The sequence below is a fragment of the Phragmites australis genome, chromosome 15 (genome assembly GCF_958298935.1).
Source record: "Phragmites australis chromosome 15, lpPhrAust1.1, whole genome shotgun sequence".
Taxonomy (NCBI): Eukaryota; Viridiplantae; Streptophyta; class Magnoliopsida; order Poales; family Poaceae; genus Phragmites; species Phragmites australis.
Window position 1 is genome coordinate 6522199 of NC_084935.1, and position 19801 is coordinate 6541999.

Sequence of the window (19801 nt, forward strand, 5' to 3'; positions counted from 1 at the left end):
ATTCAGATACTACAGCTGTATTCAGTGATGAAGAGTCAAAAAAAAAAAAAGATTTGTGAAGTTTGGAACTCTCTGATAACATCAACAGTGATACAGAAATATCTCATGGTTGGTGGTGGACCATTTTCACAGCCATAGTCATATGATCAATCAAAGACAAGAAAATAGAAAAAATAGAACGAAATTGTACTATCCACCGGCGGAGCAATAAATTGAAATTAACAATGTTTTCACAAAATCATTCATTGATAAATGACAAAAAGGACAACTATAATTTCTCTTGTTACAAGAGATCAGGAACACAATGACCAATGGTGGAACATATGAATTTATATCTCATATGAACTAATGAAAAGAATTATACCTCATCTGAACTAGTTAGGACCCCGAAAGTGAGGTTGTTTACCAATTCTCTTTCAGCTACCAATCTGTGACCGGATCCGGATGCTTCTTTGCTGAACACCACCATCTGACCATCTCTGACTTTGCGAACAAAAATTTTAAGAATAAAATAGAATAATTATTATTTACTAGGACCAATAACTATTCTTCAGTAGCTAACCCAGTAAAATGATTGTTCCCTCGATAGTCACTTCGGTTCCAAGTGCATCTGCTCAAGCCAAGAAGAAATTACCGTGTGATCCACTAGGTCAGCCTGATTGCTCAGGTCAGGCCTATTCAATGATCGGGAGGCCATGCCTGCCATTTCACTCCTAATACCATTCAGCTCGGCATGGTTCGCCAGTGACTGCACCCATGACACATCTGGCTCCTCTTCTGCAACTCCTAGCTGTGAGGGATGCCTCAAGCGGACCAGCTCCTCGTCGTCAACACCCCAGTCGACCTTACCCTTTGGGGCAACAATGTTGCCCCATGAAGCATTAAGATTCCGTGGCGAACCCACAGATGGCACCTGATGCTTGTTCAGGGAAGAGAACTGATCAAACATCTCACGCTGTGTAACAGTAGCTCCAACACGGGCACTTAGGGGTGATGTTGGCTCCATGGTCCGAGGCGACCGAGGAGACATGCCACCAAATGGAGAATGGAGAAGTGCCGATGGATCGAGGCCCCTTGCAGAGTACATCCTGTTGGTATTAACAGGTGACAGGAGGCCCTTTTGCTGATGAAGCTTGTTAAGGATGGCTGATTTGTGTGCTGGTGAGTAGACTGAGTGACCTTGGTCATTAGAAAACATTGGCGACATTGCCATGTCTGAAGCATACATTTCTTCAAGGCTAGTTGGAGCAATCGCTGTTGGCCGAATGCTCAGACCAGTAGAAAGACGGGGTTGGGATCGGCTGCTTTGTGGGAGGCTGAGTGCCCCAAGGTACTGTGATTCCCATTCCAGGAGTGCACCAAGGTCATCAATTTGTGCATCCCTTGCATTGAAAGAAGAACGCAGCCTGCTACCTTGGAGCCAATGAGCAGCAGCACCTTCACCATTGTTCGCAGAAGATGGTGACCCAGGTGGCTGCACAAAGTGCCTGGTAGGAGATCCGGGAAGAAGCCCAAGAGCAGCTGCTGCAGTCATATCAATAGATGAGGCACGGGGAGACAGCAGACCTGCGCCGCTATTGCGAGGCACATGGCGGAGCTCATCTTCATCATGAGCGAAGAAGCAGATGCGGCGGGCGCAAGCTGCACCCTCCTTGCAGAGCCTGGTGCGGTACTGCGACGGGTGGAGCCAGCTCTCAAACACGCCATGGGAGAACTCACAGCTATCACCGCTGGGGCAGCCACCAGGGCGGCGGAAGTTGGGGCAAGGCACAGCAGTGTACGGGTGCTTGCGGGGGTCACGGCGGCGGGCGTTCTCGCCGGGGTGCACGAATGGGCACTCCGTCCAGTCATGCGAGTATGCCCTGGAGCAGGGCCGCACCTTGAACGCAAACATGCGGAACTCGTCGGAGGCATACACGCTGCTCTTGATGTCCGGCAGCGTCGGATCCACTGGGTACTCCTTCTTGCCACGGTCCACCGTAATCGGAGACAACGAAGACGACCTCGAGGATAGCGACCTGTTGCCCTCATCCGGCGAGGACGACAGTGGCGGGGACGACGAGCCCGATGGCACCGAGGTCGCTACAGCGAGCCCTCTGCGGCGACCAAGGAGCATCTCCAGATCGCCCAAGGCGTCCGGCAAACCAGGAGGAGCCAGGATGACGTCGGCAGGGCAGCGGCCAGCGGAATCGGGTGTGACCGGGTCGGCGCCAGCAGCCAGGAGCAACTTGACGATGGCGACGGCGTTACGCGAGCCGCCGGACGCAGCGCAATGCAGCGCGGTGGCTCCGTCGACACCGGGGCGTCTGTTGACATCGACGCAGCCCAGGCCGAGCAGCAGCGACACCACGGCCGCGCTGCCGTACGTCGCCGCGACCATCAGCGGCGTGCGCGGCTCGTACGCCTTGCTCCGGCCGTACCACAGTCCCACCCCGTCAGCCAGCTCTGCCGCCGCCTCCTCGACTCCCCCAGCGAGAGCCTCACGGAACCCGGAGGCATCGTCCGCTGCCGCGAGCTCCAGCAGCGCCGCCAGCCTGTCCCGCCGGCCGCCGCCGGCGAGATGCGAACGCGCTGCCTCGTCCGCGAACGCGAGATCGGCAAGGTCGCCCATCGCTCACTCAACCCGATGAGAGCTCAGCGCATCTGCAACCACGGCAAGACGGCGAAGGCTTATATAGATTCAGCAAGACGAGGGCACCACGAAACGAGATCAAGAAATCGTCGAATAAAGAAGGCGAGAAAATGGAAAGCAGAAGAAGAAACCAACTCCACGAATCGGAGCACCTCTCCTTGGAAAGAAATCAGGTTATCCAATCCGGATAGCCCCGGGAGCAATCCCCGATCCGAAGGCCGGATCGACGCGAGAAAGGAAAGCAATAACGAGCAGTATTTACCTGCCTCGCCGCGATGATCCGGTCCTAATCTAATCCAATCCAGCCGGATCCAACGGGCTCCTTCTCTTTCCTTCCTTGCGACGGTCGCCGTCGTCGGCCCTCGCCGGAGAAGAGAAGCCGAAACTGTTTTTGGGAACAGCAGTGAGAAAGAGAGAGAGAGAGAGAGAGAGAGAGAGAGACGCAGCGACGAGGAGGACTCGCAGTTTACTGGTGGTGGTGAGGTGGAGTTAACTTGTCTTATTCCTCGGGCACCACTCCATACTTTGTCTAACCCCTCGTCTTATACACTCACTGACATGTAGGGACCGCATAAGATGGGGCCGCATTGTCATTCAGATGATTTAGAAGTGTAAGGGGGCGGTTTGGTTTGAGATTTGTGTGGGAGAATGTACTGGGGGCGAGGCCCGCGGGGATTCAAACAGGCGGGTGCCGGTGCGCGGTGGGGTCGGGCGCCCGCCCGCCACCCTGCTGCGCTGGAGCCCCATCCGGCCGTCGGCTGGCGATACGGACGGCCTGGATCGGCCGGGGCAGGTGGTGGACGGGAGATTCGACGCCGAAAGCCTCGGTTGCATCTCCGTCGCGGTACGGGCCGGTCGGCCCGTGGAAAGGTCGTCGGTAGCGTCGCCTGGACCTGGTCCATGGATCGAAGCTGATGCCCACGGATGTGACAAACGTGGGCGTTGCCACCGGCGCTGTGGGCGTCGTCCAAGGAGTGTTCGGCGCAGCGAGCGGACGCGTCGAGCGGTTGAGTGGGCCGCAGAGGTGGATTGGATGCTGGGTTGGTGAGGTCCGCGAGAGGGGGAAGGGGGAAGTGGGCCCCAGGCGTAGCCAGGACAGTGGTCAAATCTCAGGGCTGTCGGGTTGGACCCACCTGTCGGTGAGAAGATGGGGGTGAGACGGGAGGAGCGGAAAACCGTCAACCGTGGCATGCCGAGGACGGAACGGCTTCGTTTTACAGTTCGCTGTTGCGGTTCAACCCAGATTCGCCTTTTTTGAGAACGGAACCCAGATGCTTGGACGAATCAAAATCCTTCTTATTGTACAGTACTCGGATGCCTTTGGCTTTGTCTTGGATTCATATCTAGACATTTTTCCCTAGTCTTGAACAAAATACGCAGTGCTGGTTCATACTTCAAGCTTGACCTAAGAAATCGAATGGGTGAAATTTGTATGAAAGGTTATCTCAAGATTGATGTACTTATTAGGGTACATAATAAATGCACCAGACTCTTAAAAAAATATCTTTCCTCGGAACCCTCTTTAACAAAGAAATAGTACCTTCATCATCCTCGTGTTTCACCTTTTTAATAGTCCCCTCATGAGTAGTTTTCTAAGAGCATCTTCAACAGCTTATCCATTTCACCCACTATTTCATCCGCATGCTAAAATTCTTTAAATCCCGTTTCCAACAGACCCTCTATCGCAATCTCCATTTTAGAGCGGTCGCCATTCCCGACCTCCCGCACGCCAAATCTGGCGTGCCTCTCTCCCCACGCCATCCCTGACTGCCTTCTCGACCCATGCGCGGTGGCCTCTATTGATCTGTTCATCTAGGAGGTTTTGGTTGATATGGTGGTTTTCCCGGAGTTCAGTTCCCCAATCCGCCATTTTGATGAGTTCTTCCCATTGTGAGAGCAACTGCGCTCCCCCTTGTGCTACCTCCCCTGCCTCCCCAAATCCAAAGTGTGTTTGTGCTCCGGCGTGTGTGCCCTCTGCCACCATGGAAGCATGTCAGCACTCCGGTGACCTTCGTCGTTGAGTTGTTTTGACTTTTCCCCCGTCGTGTGTGCCTTCGTCATCGTGCTCACGCGTCGGTCGCTCTTCTGGCCACTGAGTTGTCCGCCTTTGTGTTGGTCGATTGGTTATCGCTGCCAGCTGGTGAGTCGTGCCGCCGAATGGCTGGGTTGGCTACGCTGCCGGCATGCGTGTTGCGGCTGTCGGGTTCGGTACACCAGTGCATGTCTTCTCGCTGAGGTGCTGCGCGTGTATGCTGAGCCTGATCTCTAGATGCGTGAGTAGCCACCACCGATGAAGTGTGTTCGCGTTGAGACATCGGTGTGTATTGTTAGTTATAGAATATTATTAAAAAATAGGAGAGAGAATATGGATAGGGAAATATGGATGTGTTGTTGGAGCGGTGAAGCAATATGGAAGAAGAATCTTTATATATGGCAATCCATATGAGGATACAGAGGGTGAAATATGAATATGATGTTGGAGTTGCTTTAAGGATATATATGTTTCATATATGTCTACTTCTTCTTACCTTTTGAATAGTCCCCTCATGAGTAGTTTTCTAAGGATATCTATGTTCTATAGACGTCTACTTCTTCTTATCATCTATCGAGAGTTAATCTCAATCTCTGATAATGATTTTGAGGTATGCTGGACAGCGGGTGCCTGAACGGCGTTTTAAGAATCGATGTGTGTACGTACAATGGACTCAGGGACACAAGGAGTTATACAGGTTTAGGTCTCCTGGAGGATAATAGTCATGCATCTTGTGTGTTGTGTTGTGGAGGATCTTAATTGGTTACAGAGGTAGTTCTAGCTGGCTACCAGACTTAATCTTCCTTTCTGTATAAATGGGGTTCTCATCCCTTATATAGTAGAAAGGAGGAGAACTTACATGTGAGTCCAAATATAAAACTCTGTTCATCCTAATATCTAACACAAGCCATCACTACGAAGGACTGTCCCTGATCACTTGCTTGATCGGCCTGCTGACAACGTCTCGTTCGTCGTGCAGCACCGCATCGACCTACAAAAGTCTCACTCTATAGCATTTAATGCTACGAGACGGGACAAGACCCTTCTACACCATCCATGACTTCGTCCACTGGAGTTAGCGCCTGGGGAAGGAAAACACATGAGTAGTTGTTAATAAATACTATTGGACAAGTTGTGTCAGATTCGGCCTTGCGACTAGTGAAGCCGGTCGCGGATTTATGTGATGGTGCAGGGAGACTAGTCGTGTATGCCTTGTACTAGTCGTGGTAACCATATCCTGGTCGCGCGACCGATTAGTTTTACGAAATATACGTCTCTGGCTGTTAAATCCCTCGTGGGGCCAGTTTGCCAGGGTACCCTTTACTCAATATACCAACAATAACCGTCGAGCTTTCTCGTGACTATGGTTCGGCCTGGTCACACCACTTGGGCCTCGAACGGACATAGTCTGCTCAGAGAGTGGTCATTGACGACGTTAGTCCTCAGAGTGTAACTCTGAACTTCGCATCATGTGGGGAGGTTTAAATGTCTCGAGAGGTAAAAAAAGAGGGTACGGGATAGATATTGATTATCACCAGATCTAAATGACTCTTGGTTCCTTCTGTGTGCTCCCTTGGGTTTCGAGCGATTTTAAAGGCCTCATTGGTTAGGGTGTTGATGTGGTTTAAAAAGGAGGAGTGTTTGATGGCCTTTCGAACCACCCTCTCGCCTTCCTTCTCACCCTCAAACTTTTAGTGCCTAGAGTCTATTCACCTTCATATCGTCTTGCATTCTGCCTCGTAGTGTTTGCAGGCCCTGAGGCCATGGCATATTCCCCTGCCTCATCGCTGAAGAGGTCGATGACCTCGGACGGCTCGACAGGGGCAAAGTCGGCTCCGACTCCGGATCCACTCACCGTGGTGCTTACGGAGGCGGCGGTTGTCGTGGGTATGCTTACGAGGTTGAAGCCAGCGACCATCGAGCTCACGCTCTTCCAAAGAAGGTCGCCCCCCCCCCCTTCGGTTCGTCTCGATCTCCCGCCTGGGCGGATCCCTCGGTCGAGGTCATCGATATCTCTAATGACAAGGAGGGGGTCGATTGGGACCTTCTGGAGAAGAAGATCAATGAAGAGGAAGAGTTGGAGATAAAGCGGAAGGGAGGTCTGTAGGGTGCACCGGTGCTAGTCAACAGCCCTAGCAAGGTCTTTGCGTCGGCCACCTTCCCTGGACCTTATGTCGGTCATCGTCTAATCCCCGAAGTGGTGAGTTGTCTCTCCAAGGAAGAGTACAAGAGGTTCTTTGACTCAGTCAAGGGCAAATAGAGGCGAGAATTCGACAGGCCCTTTTTGTCAACTTTGCGCTAGCCGCTTGAGGCAGGGAGGGTAGGGCAGGCATGTAATAGGATAGTTAGTCTGATTAGATGTAACTAGTCATCCTATAACCTAACCTTTCCATGAATGAAGAAGCATGGGGGTTGAACGTCTGTTCTTGTTCTATCCGCATGCTAGTCAGGTTCTTGGTGCGCAAAACAAGACACGGCTCAGCAAGTCCATCAGGGGCGAGTAGCGATCGGCCCTAGTGAGAACTTATGGTCTGGTGGTCGTTGTCTCTGGCCTCCTGGCCATTTGGCATCTCGATCACTAAGTTTCGTAGTGGACGTCGAGCGTTGCCGCGTGCTATGGTCGGAGAATCAATATGTTGGGAGCCCGTGGCTTAATTGTGAAGTCCTGCAAAACGGAGAGTCTATGTTTTTGTAATTTAAGAACTTGCAAGCTATATTCCATGCTCGTCCGAAAGGTCCTACAAAATATAAAGACAAGTTTGTCTTCAAGCGACCGTACACATAGAACTGTGCAACAAGGTCAGCGGATGGCAACACTTTGTAGGGTCTTCCATGGCTAGCTTGACCGTGCCAGGTCAGGTGATGGTAACACTTTGTAGGGTCCCTCCCATTTGGGGGAGAGTTTATTTCGACCAGCCTTATTCTGGATTTGCCTAAGGATGAAGTCGCCTACGACTAGTATTCGCTTCTGCACCTTTCAGTTGTGGTAGTGTCTGAGTCTCTACTGATAATGGGCAGCTCGAATTAGAACGCGATCCCGGAACTCTTCAATCAGGTTTATGTCATCCTCCCATCGTGCCACATGATCATTATCCAAGTAATTATTAACTCAGGGCGATTTCAGAGGGGAGCATTACTTCGACGCCAAAAACCAGGAAGAAAGGGGTTTCAGGTGTGACCCAGCTAGGGGTCGTTCGTAATGACCAGAGTACTAGGGAGTTCATCCACCCAGCATCTCGAATAGCTTTTAAGACAATCGAAGACCTGAGTTTTGATCCCTTGCAATATCATCTCGTTCGTACTTTCAACATGTCTGTTGCTTTGGGGGTGAGCCACAAACGCATAACAAAGTCCCGATCTCTTTGCAGTAGTCTCAAAAAGCACTACTAGCGAACTGAGTTCTGTTGTCCGTGATTATGCGGTTCGGACTACCAAACTACACTACCAGCCCTTGTATAAACTTAATCGCGGCTGTGGCGGTGATCTTCCTAATGGGCTCACCTTGATCCACTTAGTGAACTTGTCGATTGCCACGAACAGGAACTCAAAATCGTCTGGGGCTTTAGGGAATGGTCTCGCGATATCGAGCCCTCAGACAATAAAAGGCCAAAAGAGTAGTACGGTTTGCAGTGCCTAGACTGGTAGGTTGGCATTTTAGTCGTGGTACTGACACAACTCACATCATTTCACCAGCTCATAGGCATCCTGGAGGGCAGTGGGCCAATAGAATCCTTACCGGGATACCTTTCTGACCAGGATGCGATATGAAGCGTGGCTACCACATATGCCTTCGTGGATATTAGAGAGCATTGTGCTCCCCGCTTCCTAGGTGATGTATTTCACTAAAAGGTCGTTGCTCCCTCAGTGGTAGATGCGTCCCTCTACCAGGGATTATATGTGGGCTTGCCGTGAGACCTTTTCTGCTAGCGCATAATCGTTAGGGACTGCTCGATTTTGAAGATAATCCAAGATCTAATCCATCCAGGTCATACCCGAATCGAGCAGTACAACCATATGATGGCCGCCTGAGGTCGACAACACTGAAGGAGCATCCCCTTCACCTTAGCTTGAGACCGCGATGGATGGTCGTGAGAGTATTTCTTCAAAGACTCTGATTAGGATAGGTTCACGAGAAGAAGCTAGACGAGCCAGCTCATCGGCTAGGAAGTTGTCCTTGTGAGGGACGTGCTTGACCTCAAAGCCAACGAAGCGTCGCTCTAGTCTTCTCGCTTCAGCGAGGTTGAAAGTGCATCTAGGCCCCGTGTGAGTTTTGGATAATTGATGACAAACAATTAAGGGATTAATGGTTTAATCAAGTGTATGAACATATTTTAGTCTCGTTGAAAAGGGATAAAAGATGTCCATGCCCCTCAAAAAGAAAGAAGAAGTGACATGATGAGACTCTTAGAATCCAACTATTTTTTAATTTGAATTTTGAGTCTCAGGAATGTCGTACTATTAAGAGGGTTACTTCTTGTAGTTTTGGTAGTGTCTCAGTGCTCAAAGTGCTTTATAAAAACCAATTTTTGAGAGACACCATCACTCACGAACACCGGGATCAAAGGGCAGTTTTGTCTGGTTCCGGAGTCTCTGGATTGGTCCGGATACTCCGGACTCTATAGGTGTTCCGGAGTCTCCGAGTGAGACTCCGAGTAGAGCTCTCAGTTAAGCTTTATACTATGCCCGGAGTCTCCGGGATGGCCCGGATACTCTGGACAGTTCAAATGTCCTGGATACTCCGAGTGGGTCTCCGTGAAGAGCTCTTGGTTACGATTTAATTTTTAAATCCCGGAGTCTCCGAGTTCGTTCAGATACTCCGGATACTGTTAAAGTTCTGGAGTCTCCGAGTGAGTCTCCGAGACAGGCTCTCGGTTAGCTAAGATTTTTTACCCGGAGTCTCCGAGGTCTGATGCTTCCGAGCATCCTCCGAGCTTGAGTTCTAGCCAGTTTTTCTCTAAGTGTTACCCGGAGACTTCAGGTGAACCCGAATACTCCAGGTCAGTGTAACGGCTAGTTCTGACAGGTTAGGTGCGCAGTTTTCTGTGCAACCCGGAGACTCCGGGTGAATCTGGAGACTCCGAGTCTGTCTGGTTTGCACAATAACGGCTAATTTTTGGGGAAAGAGTATAAATACCTCTTCACCCCCTCTCATTGAATGCTTGCTGAACCACCAACTCATTTACTCTCTCTAGTGCATTCAATAGCCTTCCCAACTCTCTAGTGCTCAATCTTTGCAAAGTTTTGAGAGTTTGGTTTGGGGAGTGAGATTTTGAGCAAGAGAGCAAAAAGAAACCCTTTAAGCATTTGAGTTCTTGCCTAGCTACGAATTGCAATCTTTTCTCTTGAAGCTTTGTGCTTCTAGACGGCAAGAGGTCACCCGTATAGCACCCAATTGCTGTGGAGTGCCACGGGGAGTTTGTATTACCCTTGATTTGAGTAAGAACCCTAGCTTGATCTTTGTGATCGCTTGGGAGAAGATAGGGTTGGAAAAGACCCGGCTCTTTGTGAGCTCCTCAACGGAGACGTAGACACTTCTTTATGAGGTGACCGAACTTTGGATTTAAATCTTGTCTCCATTTAAATTCTTGCAAGTTATTCATTCAAATTGTTATTTGAGGATTTGCCTCAATTATATTGCTTGCGAGTATTTAATTATACCTTTATTGTTCAGTAGAAAATATCCATCTTAGAAATACTGTGATAGCTTATAATCTCTAGTAGAATCTCTTAAGCTTACTTTGTTTTCGAAGGTTCTGTATAGTCCGGATAATCCGAGTTAATTCGGATACTCTGGAGTCTTCGAACCCTGTTTAATCCGCTACTGAGTTTTAATTTTCAGAAATGACTATATACTCCCCCTCTAGTCGACATCAAGGACATTCAAGTGGTATCAGAGCTTAACCTCCTATAAGGCTTAACCGCTTGGAGGAATTAGAGATGTCGGCGTCCGGAGAGAAAAGCCCGAGAAGCCCAAAAGGTGAAACCTCGGGTGGTGGTTCTAGAAGACAAATGGATTTGGGAGATGCATCAACCGCCGGTGACTCCACAGAAAGAAATGGAGTTGAAATCAATTTCGATTATAGCAAATTAAAATCCCCTTCTAACAACTTCATCTCCATACCGTCACCATTTTTTGATGATACTCGTTACGTCGCTTGGAGGCACAAGATGAAGATGCATTTAATATTGCTCCATCCGAGCATTTGGAGAATTGTGTGTGTAAGTACTGATTTTCCAGCTGAAGACATGTAGCTCACACTCGAACAAGAACAAGCCATACATAGAAATACCCAAGCAACAAGTGTCCTACATAGCACCTTAAGCCCCGAAGAGTTCAACAAGGTGGATGGGCTTGAAGAGGCTAAATCAATTTGGAACACACTTCAAGTATCACACGAAGGTACAACTAGTGTGAGGGAATCCAAGATTGAATTACTTGAAGGCAAATTGGGAAGATTTGTCATGGAGGATGATGAGACTCCACAAGCAATGTATGATCAGATAATGGTGCTTGTGAACAAGATAAGAGGACTTGGGAGTGAAGAACTCGATGATCACAAGGTTGTGAGAAGGTTACTTAAAGCCTTTGCTCCAAAAAAAATCCAACATTGGTCACCCTTATCCGGGAGAGTAGAGATTACAAGAGGCTCACCCCAAGTAATGTTCTTGGGAGAATACTTGCTCATAAGCTAATGAAAGAAGAAGCAAATAAATTGAAGAACTTGTCCAAGCAAAGCTCCTCCTCCAAGAACAAAGATATAGCTTTTAAGGCAAGCAAGAGCAAACAAGTTGAAAAATCTTGCTCAAGTGAAGACGAAAGCTTCGATGATGAAGAAATTGCTTTCTTTGTAAGAAAGTTCAAGAAATTCATGAGGAAGGGAGGATATAGCAAATATAAAAGAGACATTCCCAAGAGAAGAACTTCCAAGAGGGCGTGCTATGAGTGTGACAAAGTTGACCATTTCATAGCGGATTGCCCTAACAAGAAGAAAAGCAAAGACAAAGAAGAAAATAAGGGCAAGCCATTCAAGAAGGACAAGAGCAAGACATACAAATGTTTTATTATTAATAAGAAGGCAAAAAGTTCTAAATTTGCTCCTAAAGTAGACGAAGGTTTTATGCTTGGTTATGTATCAAATGCCTACGCCTATCGTGTTTTCGAAAAAACCTCTGGTTGTGTTGAAATTGCACGCGACGTGATATTTGATGAATCTAACGGCTCCCAAGTGGAGCAAGTTGATCCTAATGTTCTAGGTGATGAAGAAATTTCAAACGAAGCAATTAAGAAGATAACAATTGAAGAAATCAAGCCTCAAGAATCACAAGAGTAAAATTTAGCAAATAAAGACTTAAGTCAACCATCTTCCTCAATTCAAGCAGAGCCATCAACATCAACTCCTATGCAAGATCAAAATCAAGAACAAGATCAAGATCAAGCTCATGATGATTACAACAAGTTTCTTGATGAAGGAGAAGATATTCAACCCCAATCTTAAGTGCCACACCCAATAGTTCATCAAAGCATCCAAAAAGATCACCCTATGGACAACATACTTGGTGATATACAAAAGGGGGTAACCACTTGTTCTAGAATTGCAAATTTTTGTGAATGTTACTCTTTTGTCTCCGCTTTGGAACCATTGAAGGTGGAAGACACACTTGGAGATCCGGATTGGGTGATGGTTATGCAAGAAGAGTTGAACAATTTCAAGAGGAATGAAGTTTAGACGTTGGTGGAAAGACCTAACCAAAATGTGATTGGCACAAAATGGGTCTTCCGCAACAAGCAAGATGAGAATAGGATCGTTACAAGAAACAAAGTAAGGTTGGTTGCTCAAGGCTTCACGCAAATAGAAGGTTTGGATTTTGGTGAGACTTATGCTCCTGCGGCTAGACTTGAATCAATTTGTATATTACTTACCTATGTTACTCACCATGATTTCAAGCTATATCAAATGAACGTGAAGATCATTTTCCTAAATGAACCAATCTCCGAATTGGTGTACGTAGAGCAACCTCCCAGATTTGAAGATCTCAAATGCCCTCATCATGTGTATAAACTCCGTAAGACACTCTATGGGCTTAAGAAAGCACCTAGAGCATGGTATGAATGCCTTAGGAATTTTCTCATTAATAAAGGTTTTAAAATAGGCAAAGCCGATTCTACTCTCTTTACTAAGAATGTTGATAATAATTTATTTGTTTACCAAATATATGTTGATGACATTATATTTGGTTCTACTAACAAAATATTTTGTGAAGAGTTTAGTAGGATTATGACCAAGAGATTCGAGATGTCAATGATGGGTGAATTAAAGTTCTTCCTAGGATTTCAAATCAAACAACTCAAGAAAGGAATCTTTATTTGTCAAATGAAGTATATCAAGGATATGCTTAAAAAGTTTGACATGAAGAATGCAAAGCCCATCAAGACTCCAATGCAATCAAATGGGCATCTCGACCTAAATGAAGAAGGTAAGGCCGTGGATCAAAAGGTATATCGTTCTATGATCGGTTCTTTACTTTACCTTTGTGCATCTAGGCCTGATATTATACTTAGTATGTACATGTGTGCAAGATTTCAAGCCGCTCCTAAGGAGTACCATTTAATGGCTGTTAAGAGAATTCTTAGATATTTAGTTCATACTCCATATCTTGGCTTATGGTATCCCAAAGGTTCATCCTTCGAACTTATCGACTATTCGGACTCTGACTATGCCGATTGCAAAGTGGATAGGAAGAGTATATCCGGGACTTACCAATTCTTGGGTAGGTCCTTGGTGTCTTGGTCATCCAAGAAACAAAATTGTGTAGCTCTATCCACCGCCGAAGCTGAGTATGTTGCAGCAGGAGCTTGTTGTGCTCAACTACTTTGGATGAAGCAAACATTAAGAGATTACTGCTATAACATGACCAAAGTTCCACTTTTGTGTGACAATAAGAGTGCCGTCAAGATAGCCAATAATCCCGTATAACACTCAAGAACTAAACACATAGATGTACGTCACCACTTCTTGACAGACCACTCTACAAAAGGGGATATCGATATTCGCTATGTGAGAACCGAAAAACAACTAGCCGATATCCTCACAAAGCCATTAGATGAGCGAAAATTTTGTGAGTTGAGATGTGAGCTCAATATCCTAAATTCTCGCAACATGACTTGACATATCACATACAATTGATTGTTGTGGATTTGTAATTTTATAGATAGTTTTTCAAAAATCTTGTGTGGAATATTTGAAAATTTGGATCTTTGATCTTTGGATCATATTTTGTTACTTGTGATCATAGTTATGTAATGATGTTTGTTGGCTGATCACAAGTGGTAAATATATGTCTCAATTGTCCAACAATCTTCTCTCAGCCCCTAGCTCAATCTGGAAATTCTACAGATCCCGGAATGTCCGGACTATCCCGGAGTATCCGGAATCTGAAACTATTTTGTGAGCCTGTGGTTCTGTTGAGTTAACAGAACCTGGAGTCTCCGAGACCACCCGAAGTATCCGGGTTCTGTTACTCACCCTCCGGGATGGCCTCTCGGTTTGGGCGTCTGACTCCACTTGAGGTCTTCGGGTCGGCCCGGAGTCTCCGAGTAACCCAGTTTATACAGCAATCCCTTTGGTTTCTTCTCCCTCTTCCACCCTTTTTGCATCTATTTCCTTTCCTTCTTCACAAAAAGAGGGCTCTGGCGATTTCAAGCTTCAACCAAGGATTTTTCACGAGAATCTTGGATTCTTCATCTTTTCAAGCTCGGAATCTCCGACCTTTCCTCCGGATTGAACCTCGGTGCCTCATTTAGACCAAAAGGTACTTTTTCACCCGGTCTCTAAATACCTTGGTCCAAAATCAAATTCCTTCGGTGAATACGTCCCTTATGGTCCCTAGAATCAATCCCTAGGAGGGTTTTGCAATGTGGAAAAGGAATCAAGAAAACCCTAAAATCTTGGCCCGGAGTCAGGTCACCCGGAGTATCCGGGTTGGCCCGGATACTCCGGGTCTGTCAAATTTTTTCCAGCATTTCCACTTTCAACAGTCTGCCTCAATCAACCTTTGTGCATTATCTTATACCTCTTTGATATATATCTCAGGTCATTTGATATGGATCGAAACAAAGGTTATGGGTATGAGAGGAGGAAGAAACAGAAGAGCGATTCTCATGCTCAAGGCCAAACCGATGCCCCTTCTCAGAGAGATGAAACAAGAGGAATTCGGATTGAGGAGCTGGCACAATCCGGAAATGTGCCTCGGGCAACAACTAAATTGCAAGCCATGAGAGGCAGAGGCTCTTTCAAGCCAAGAGGAACTGTTCCTGTGACAACTGGCCGTGGTAAAGGAAAAGCAATGGATGCCGGTTCTAGCATCCACGGAAAGGATGATGAATTAGAAGAGGAAAACATTGTGCTAGCTCCACTAAAACTTCACCGACCATATAGGGCTCATCAATCCCATGAAATCCCAAGGAGGATGATTGATTACATGAAGAGAGCTGCAAAAAATGCAAGAAAGACAGAGATGAAGACCCGTATGAATATGAGAAGAGCGTGGCCGACCCTCGCTTTTGGAATGAGTTTCACGCCGACTTTTATGAAAGCGTGATTCTCACCAAGAAAAACCCTGTTACCCCGATGCAGTGGATTGACTGGGAGTATATGGAACAGAAAAATGATCAGACATTCAATGCTGTCATCACTGCTTGTGAGGAGAAGAAGATTAAGAAGTTCATGGGTCTGAAATGTGATTGGAGCGTTAAGGTGATTGCCCAGTTTTATGCTACTCTTTCTTATTATCATGAGGAAAATCAGTCAATGTTCTGGATGATCGAAGGAGAAAAATACAATATTTCATATCAATCATTTGCTCACCTATTTGGTTTTGATGTTCGTGATTTGCACAATTCAAATATTCACAATGAGAATCAATTGTCACCTGATGATATTGATTTCATGTACTTGGATCGAGGAAGAGTAATGTATGGCACAACTACATGGATGAAGCCCTTCTACAAATATCTGAACAGTCTCTTTCGGCTCACCTTGAATCCAAAAGGAGGTAATGTAACCAATGTGCAAGGCATATTTAGAAACCTTCTTGCACAGATGTCTAATGAAGGCGAACCATTTAGCGTGATTGACTTTGTTTGGGAGGAAATTCATGCAACCTATTACACTCCCAACAAGAGCTGTGCTTATGCACCTTATATCATGTACATGATTGAGAGGATTACAAAGAAAATTTTCTTCAAGGAGGTGAAGCGCGAGCCTTATAGAGTGAGAATTGTGAGCTCTCGGTCACCTCCTTCGACCTCTCCTCCACCTACAGCTCCGAGTGCACAACGCATGGCCCCTTAGCGTGTTCCATCCTGTAGAGGTTCTCAGTCTTTTCTCAAAAGTGCACTCAAGGCAATTTTTCGAGTTTGCACTCATAATGCAACTCAAATTCGAGAAACTAATATGAGGATGAAGAAATTGAAGCAAGGCAATAGGAGATACACTCTCACCTTGGCATTCAGCCATCTTGCTCACCAATCATTCATGAAGCAAAAGAAAGTGAGCCAGAGTTTGAAAACCCCTGGGCTTGGTATGATGAAGCCCAAAGAGATGTTGCGGGTACCTCTCATGCTCAAAATGATGAGGAGAGCGATGATGATGACAAGGAAGTAGAGGAAGACGAAGCAAGTTCTTCGGAAGATGGACATGAAGATGGATCCGATGACGGTGCTGATGATGACTATGAAGAAGACAGCGGTTAGTTTGTCTTTATGCTTCTCTTTCTTTTTGGTGCTTGATACCAAAGAGGGAGAGAAATCCGATTGTGTCCTATCTATCTTCCTTTTAATCCCTTCATCGTTTCCTTGGATTAACTGAGACATATGCTATATTTGTAATGAACTATGTGGTTTGCCTGTAATAGACTTCTTAAATTCATAAGACCATATTTGGTGCTAGTGTGATGAAATGATTTGAATGGTGTAATATTTGTTTCTTTCTTTCTTAGATTTTGTGAAATACCATGCCATATGCATCACGTATATAAATGCTCACACACTTTGCACCCCACGAATTCTAAGATATAATGGGAGCTCTCGCAAATCTTCTTTAAATATGTGCATTTGCTCTTAAATTCTAAATTCAAGACAATTCACACATTTAGGGGGGAGCTTACCAAATATCTTAAAATTTAAAACTTTAAATTCTATTATCTTTTATAAGCTTTAATCGGGTTGTCATCAATCACCAAAAATGGGGAGATTGAAAGTGCATCTAGGCCCCCTGTGGGTTTTGGATAATTGATGACAAACGATTAAGGGACTAATGGTTTTATCAAGTGTATGAACAGATTTTAGTCCTATTGAAAAAGGATAAAAGATGTCCATGCCCCTCAAAAAGAAAGAAGAAGTGGCATGAAGAGACTCTTAAAATCCAACTGTTTTTTAATTTGAATTTTGAGTCTTAGGAATGCTGTACTATTAAGAGGGTCGCTTCTTGTAGTTTTGGTAGTGTCTCAGTGCTCAAAGTGCTTTATGAAAACTAATTTTTGAGAGACACCATCACTCATGAACACCGGGATCAAAGGGCAGTTTTGTCTGGTATCGGAGTCTCCGGATTGGTCCGGATACTCCGGACTCTATAGGTGTTCCGGAGTCTCTGAGTGAGACTTTGAGTAGAGCTCTCGGTTAAGCTTTATTTCTATGCCCGGTAGGTGAGGTTAGAACCACTCAAGCCTCGGCTCCCTTTAGTGTGAACGATCCGTCAAAGTGCATGGTTCGGTGTTCGTTTGCCTCTGGTCGTTGCACCTACTCATGCTCGAAGGATGACCACTCGGCTACAAAATCGGCCAGCGTATGGGACTTGATAGACGTTTGAGGGATGTACTGAGATCGAATCCCCCGAGCTCTACTGTCCACTTTACTGTTTTTCCTGCTGCATCTCTATTATGGAGAATTTCCCTAATTGAGAACGAGAAAATCACCTTGATTCTGTGAGTCTGAAAGTAGTGTCTGAGCTTGCAAGAAGCCATTAAGATGGCGTAGAGCAGTTTCTGAGCCTGTGGGTACCGAGCCTTCGTGTCGTGCAGGACCTCACTGACGTAATACACTAGTCGCTGGAGACCTTACCACTCGATGACTAGGACCGCGCTCGCGACCTGTTATGTTGAGGCAACATAGAGCAAAAGCTCCTTGTCAGGTCGAGGCGCAGTTAGTATGGGAGGGGAGGGGAGATACCTTGAGCTATTGAAATGCTGCCTTTGCTTCCGGTGTTCATTGAAAGTTGTCGTTTTTCTTTAGAAGTTTGAAGAGCGGCAATCCCTTCTCCCCTAGACTTGAGATGAACCTGCTCAGAGTAGCAATGCATCCTGTTAGTTTTTGAACCTCCTTTAACCTAGTCAGGGATCTCATCTGGTCTATGGCACTGATCTTTTCAAGATACGCATCTATCCCTCGATGAGACACGAGGAGTCCAAGCAACTTCCTTGACAGAACCCCGAGCGTACACTTCTTTGGATTTAGCTTCATACGGTACTTCTGGAGATTGTCAAACATTTCTTGAAGGTCTATAACTAGGTCTGTCTTGGTCATAATTTTGACAACCACATCGTCCACGTATGCCTTGATATTTTTTCCAAGTTGTGGTCGGAGAATGAGTTGAATACACTGTTGGTAAGTGGCACAGACACTTTTTAAGCCAAAAAACATTTTTACATAGCAAAAGACCCCAAAGGGTGTAACAAAAGTCGACTTTTCCTCATCTTCCCTAAACATACTAATATGATGGTACCCCAATTGAGCATCTAAGAGACATAACAGATCGTTGTTGGCCATTGAGTCAACTAGCTGATCGATTTGGGGAAGAGGAAAAAGGTCATTTGGGCACACCTTGTTAAGATCGGTGAAGTCAACACACATTCTCCACTTGTCATTGTGCTTCCAGAGCATGACTAGGTTAGCCAGCTATTCTGAGTACTGCACCTCCCGGATTAAGCCTGCTTCCAGGAGCTTGTCGATCTCTTGACGAAGCGCTTCCTTCCAGTTGGTTGCGAATTGGCGCACTTTTTGCTTTACTGGTTGCACGTCTGGTCGCACAGAAAACTTGTGCTCTATCACATCCCCGAGGACTCCGGGCATATCAGATAGACTCTATGAAAAGACGTTCGCGTTCACCTGAAGGAAGGTAATGAGCATGAGTCCCTATATTGAGGTCCAGTGCGGACCCTATCTGGACCGACTTGGTCGGGTCGGTGTCGTCTGGGCTCATTGCCTTGAGACGATCGTCTAGCTGGCGATGACATAGACCTTTATCGGTCGCCCGCTGGGTTCAGTTGTCACGATTTGTGATTTGGGAGTCAACTCGACCATGTCGAGACTCCTCTTGTCATAGTGCAGGCCCATTTTGGCATTACCAGCAATGGTGATGGCCCCTACTGGCACAGGGATTTTGATCGTTTGGTATTCATAGTGGGCAATGGCCATGAACTGGGCCATCGTTGGTCATCTGAGGATCGTGTTATATGTGGTCCCGAAGTCGGCCACATTGAACAGGACCCTTTCTGTTCTGAAGTTGTCCGGTGAGCCAAAGGTAATGGGCAGCTCGATTTTCCCTAAAGGCTTAGCTAAGGAGCCCAGGGTGATCCTGAAGAAGGGTAGAGATGGCCTCAACGAGCTCCTTGGAATCTGTAGGGCATCCAGCGTGTCGGCGAAGAGGAGGTTGATTGAGCTCCCCCTGTCGATGAGTACTTGACCCAGCGGGATGTTCTACACCATGGATTCGACCACAATGGGATAGCGACTAGGGCTTCTAACGCACGCGGGGTGGTCGGCCTAGCTAAAAGTGAGTGAGACCTCCGACCACTTCAGGCGCGGGCTCGGGTCCAATGCGGTCGCCCACACCTCCCGGACCATCGACTTGTATTCCATATTAAAGGAATATGTCGCGGCACCTCCGAAGGTGTGGTGGACCATGTGATCGGCCTATTGGTATCCCAGTGTCGACTGGTCGGGGGCAGCCCCATCCTCATCGTCCTTGTCGTGCTTATGCCTGTGCTCCCGGAGCTCCTTGTCGATGATGCCTCAAACAACCTTGCACTCGGTTAGGTCGTGGGCGTCTGTACGGTGGATCGGGTAGTAGCTCTAACCCTTA

At 46.7% G+C, this 19801-nt stretch overlaps 1 protein-coding gene across 1 annotated transcript; it reads right to left on the reverse strand.

The window, feature by feature from the left end:
• Nucleotides 1-176: 176 nt before the first annotated feature.
• On the reverse strand, nucleotides 177-3084 carry LOC133892555 (zinc finger CCCH domain-containing protein 50-like). Its single transcript, XM_062333403.1, has 2 exons — nucleotides 2895-3084; nucleotides 177-2643 (listed from the first exon to the last, which is right to left on the reverse strand). Exon 2 carries the CDS (start codon nucleotides 2609-2611, stop codon nucleotides 590-592), a length of 2022 nt encoding a protein of 673 aa, XP_062189387.1. The 5' UTR covers nucleotides 2612-2643; nucleotides 2895-3084; the 3' UTR covers nucleotides 177-589.
• Between the last annotated feature and the right edge of the window lie 16717 nt (nucleotides 3085-19801).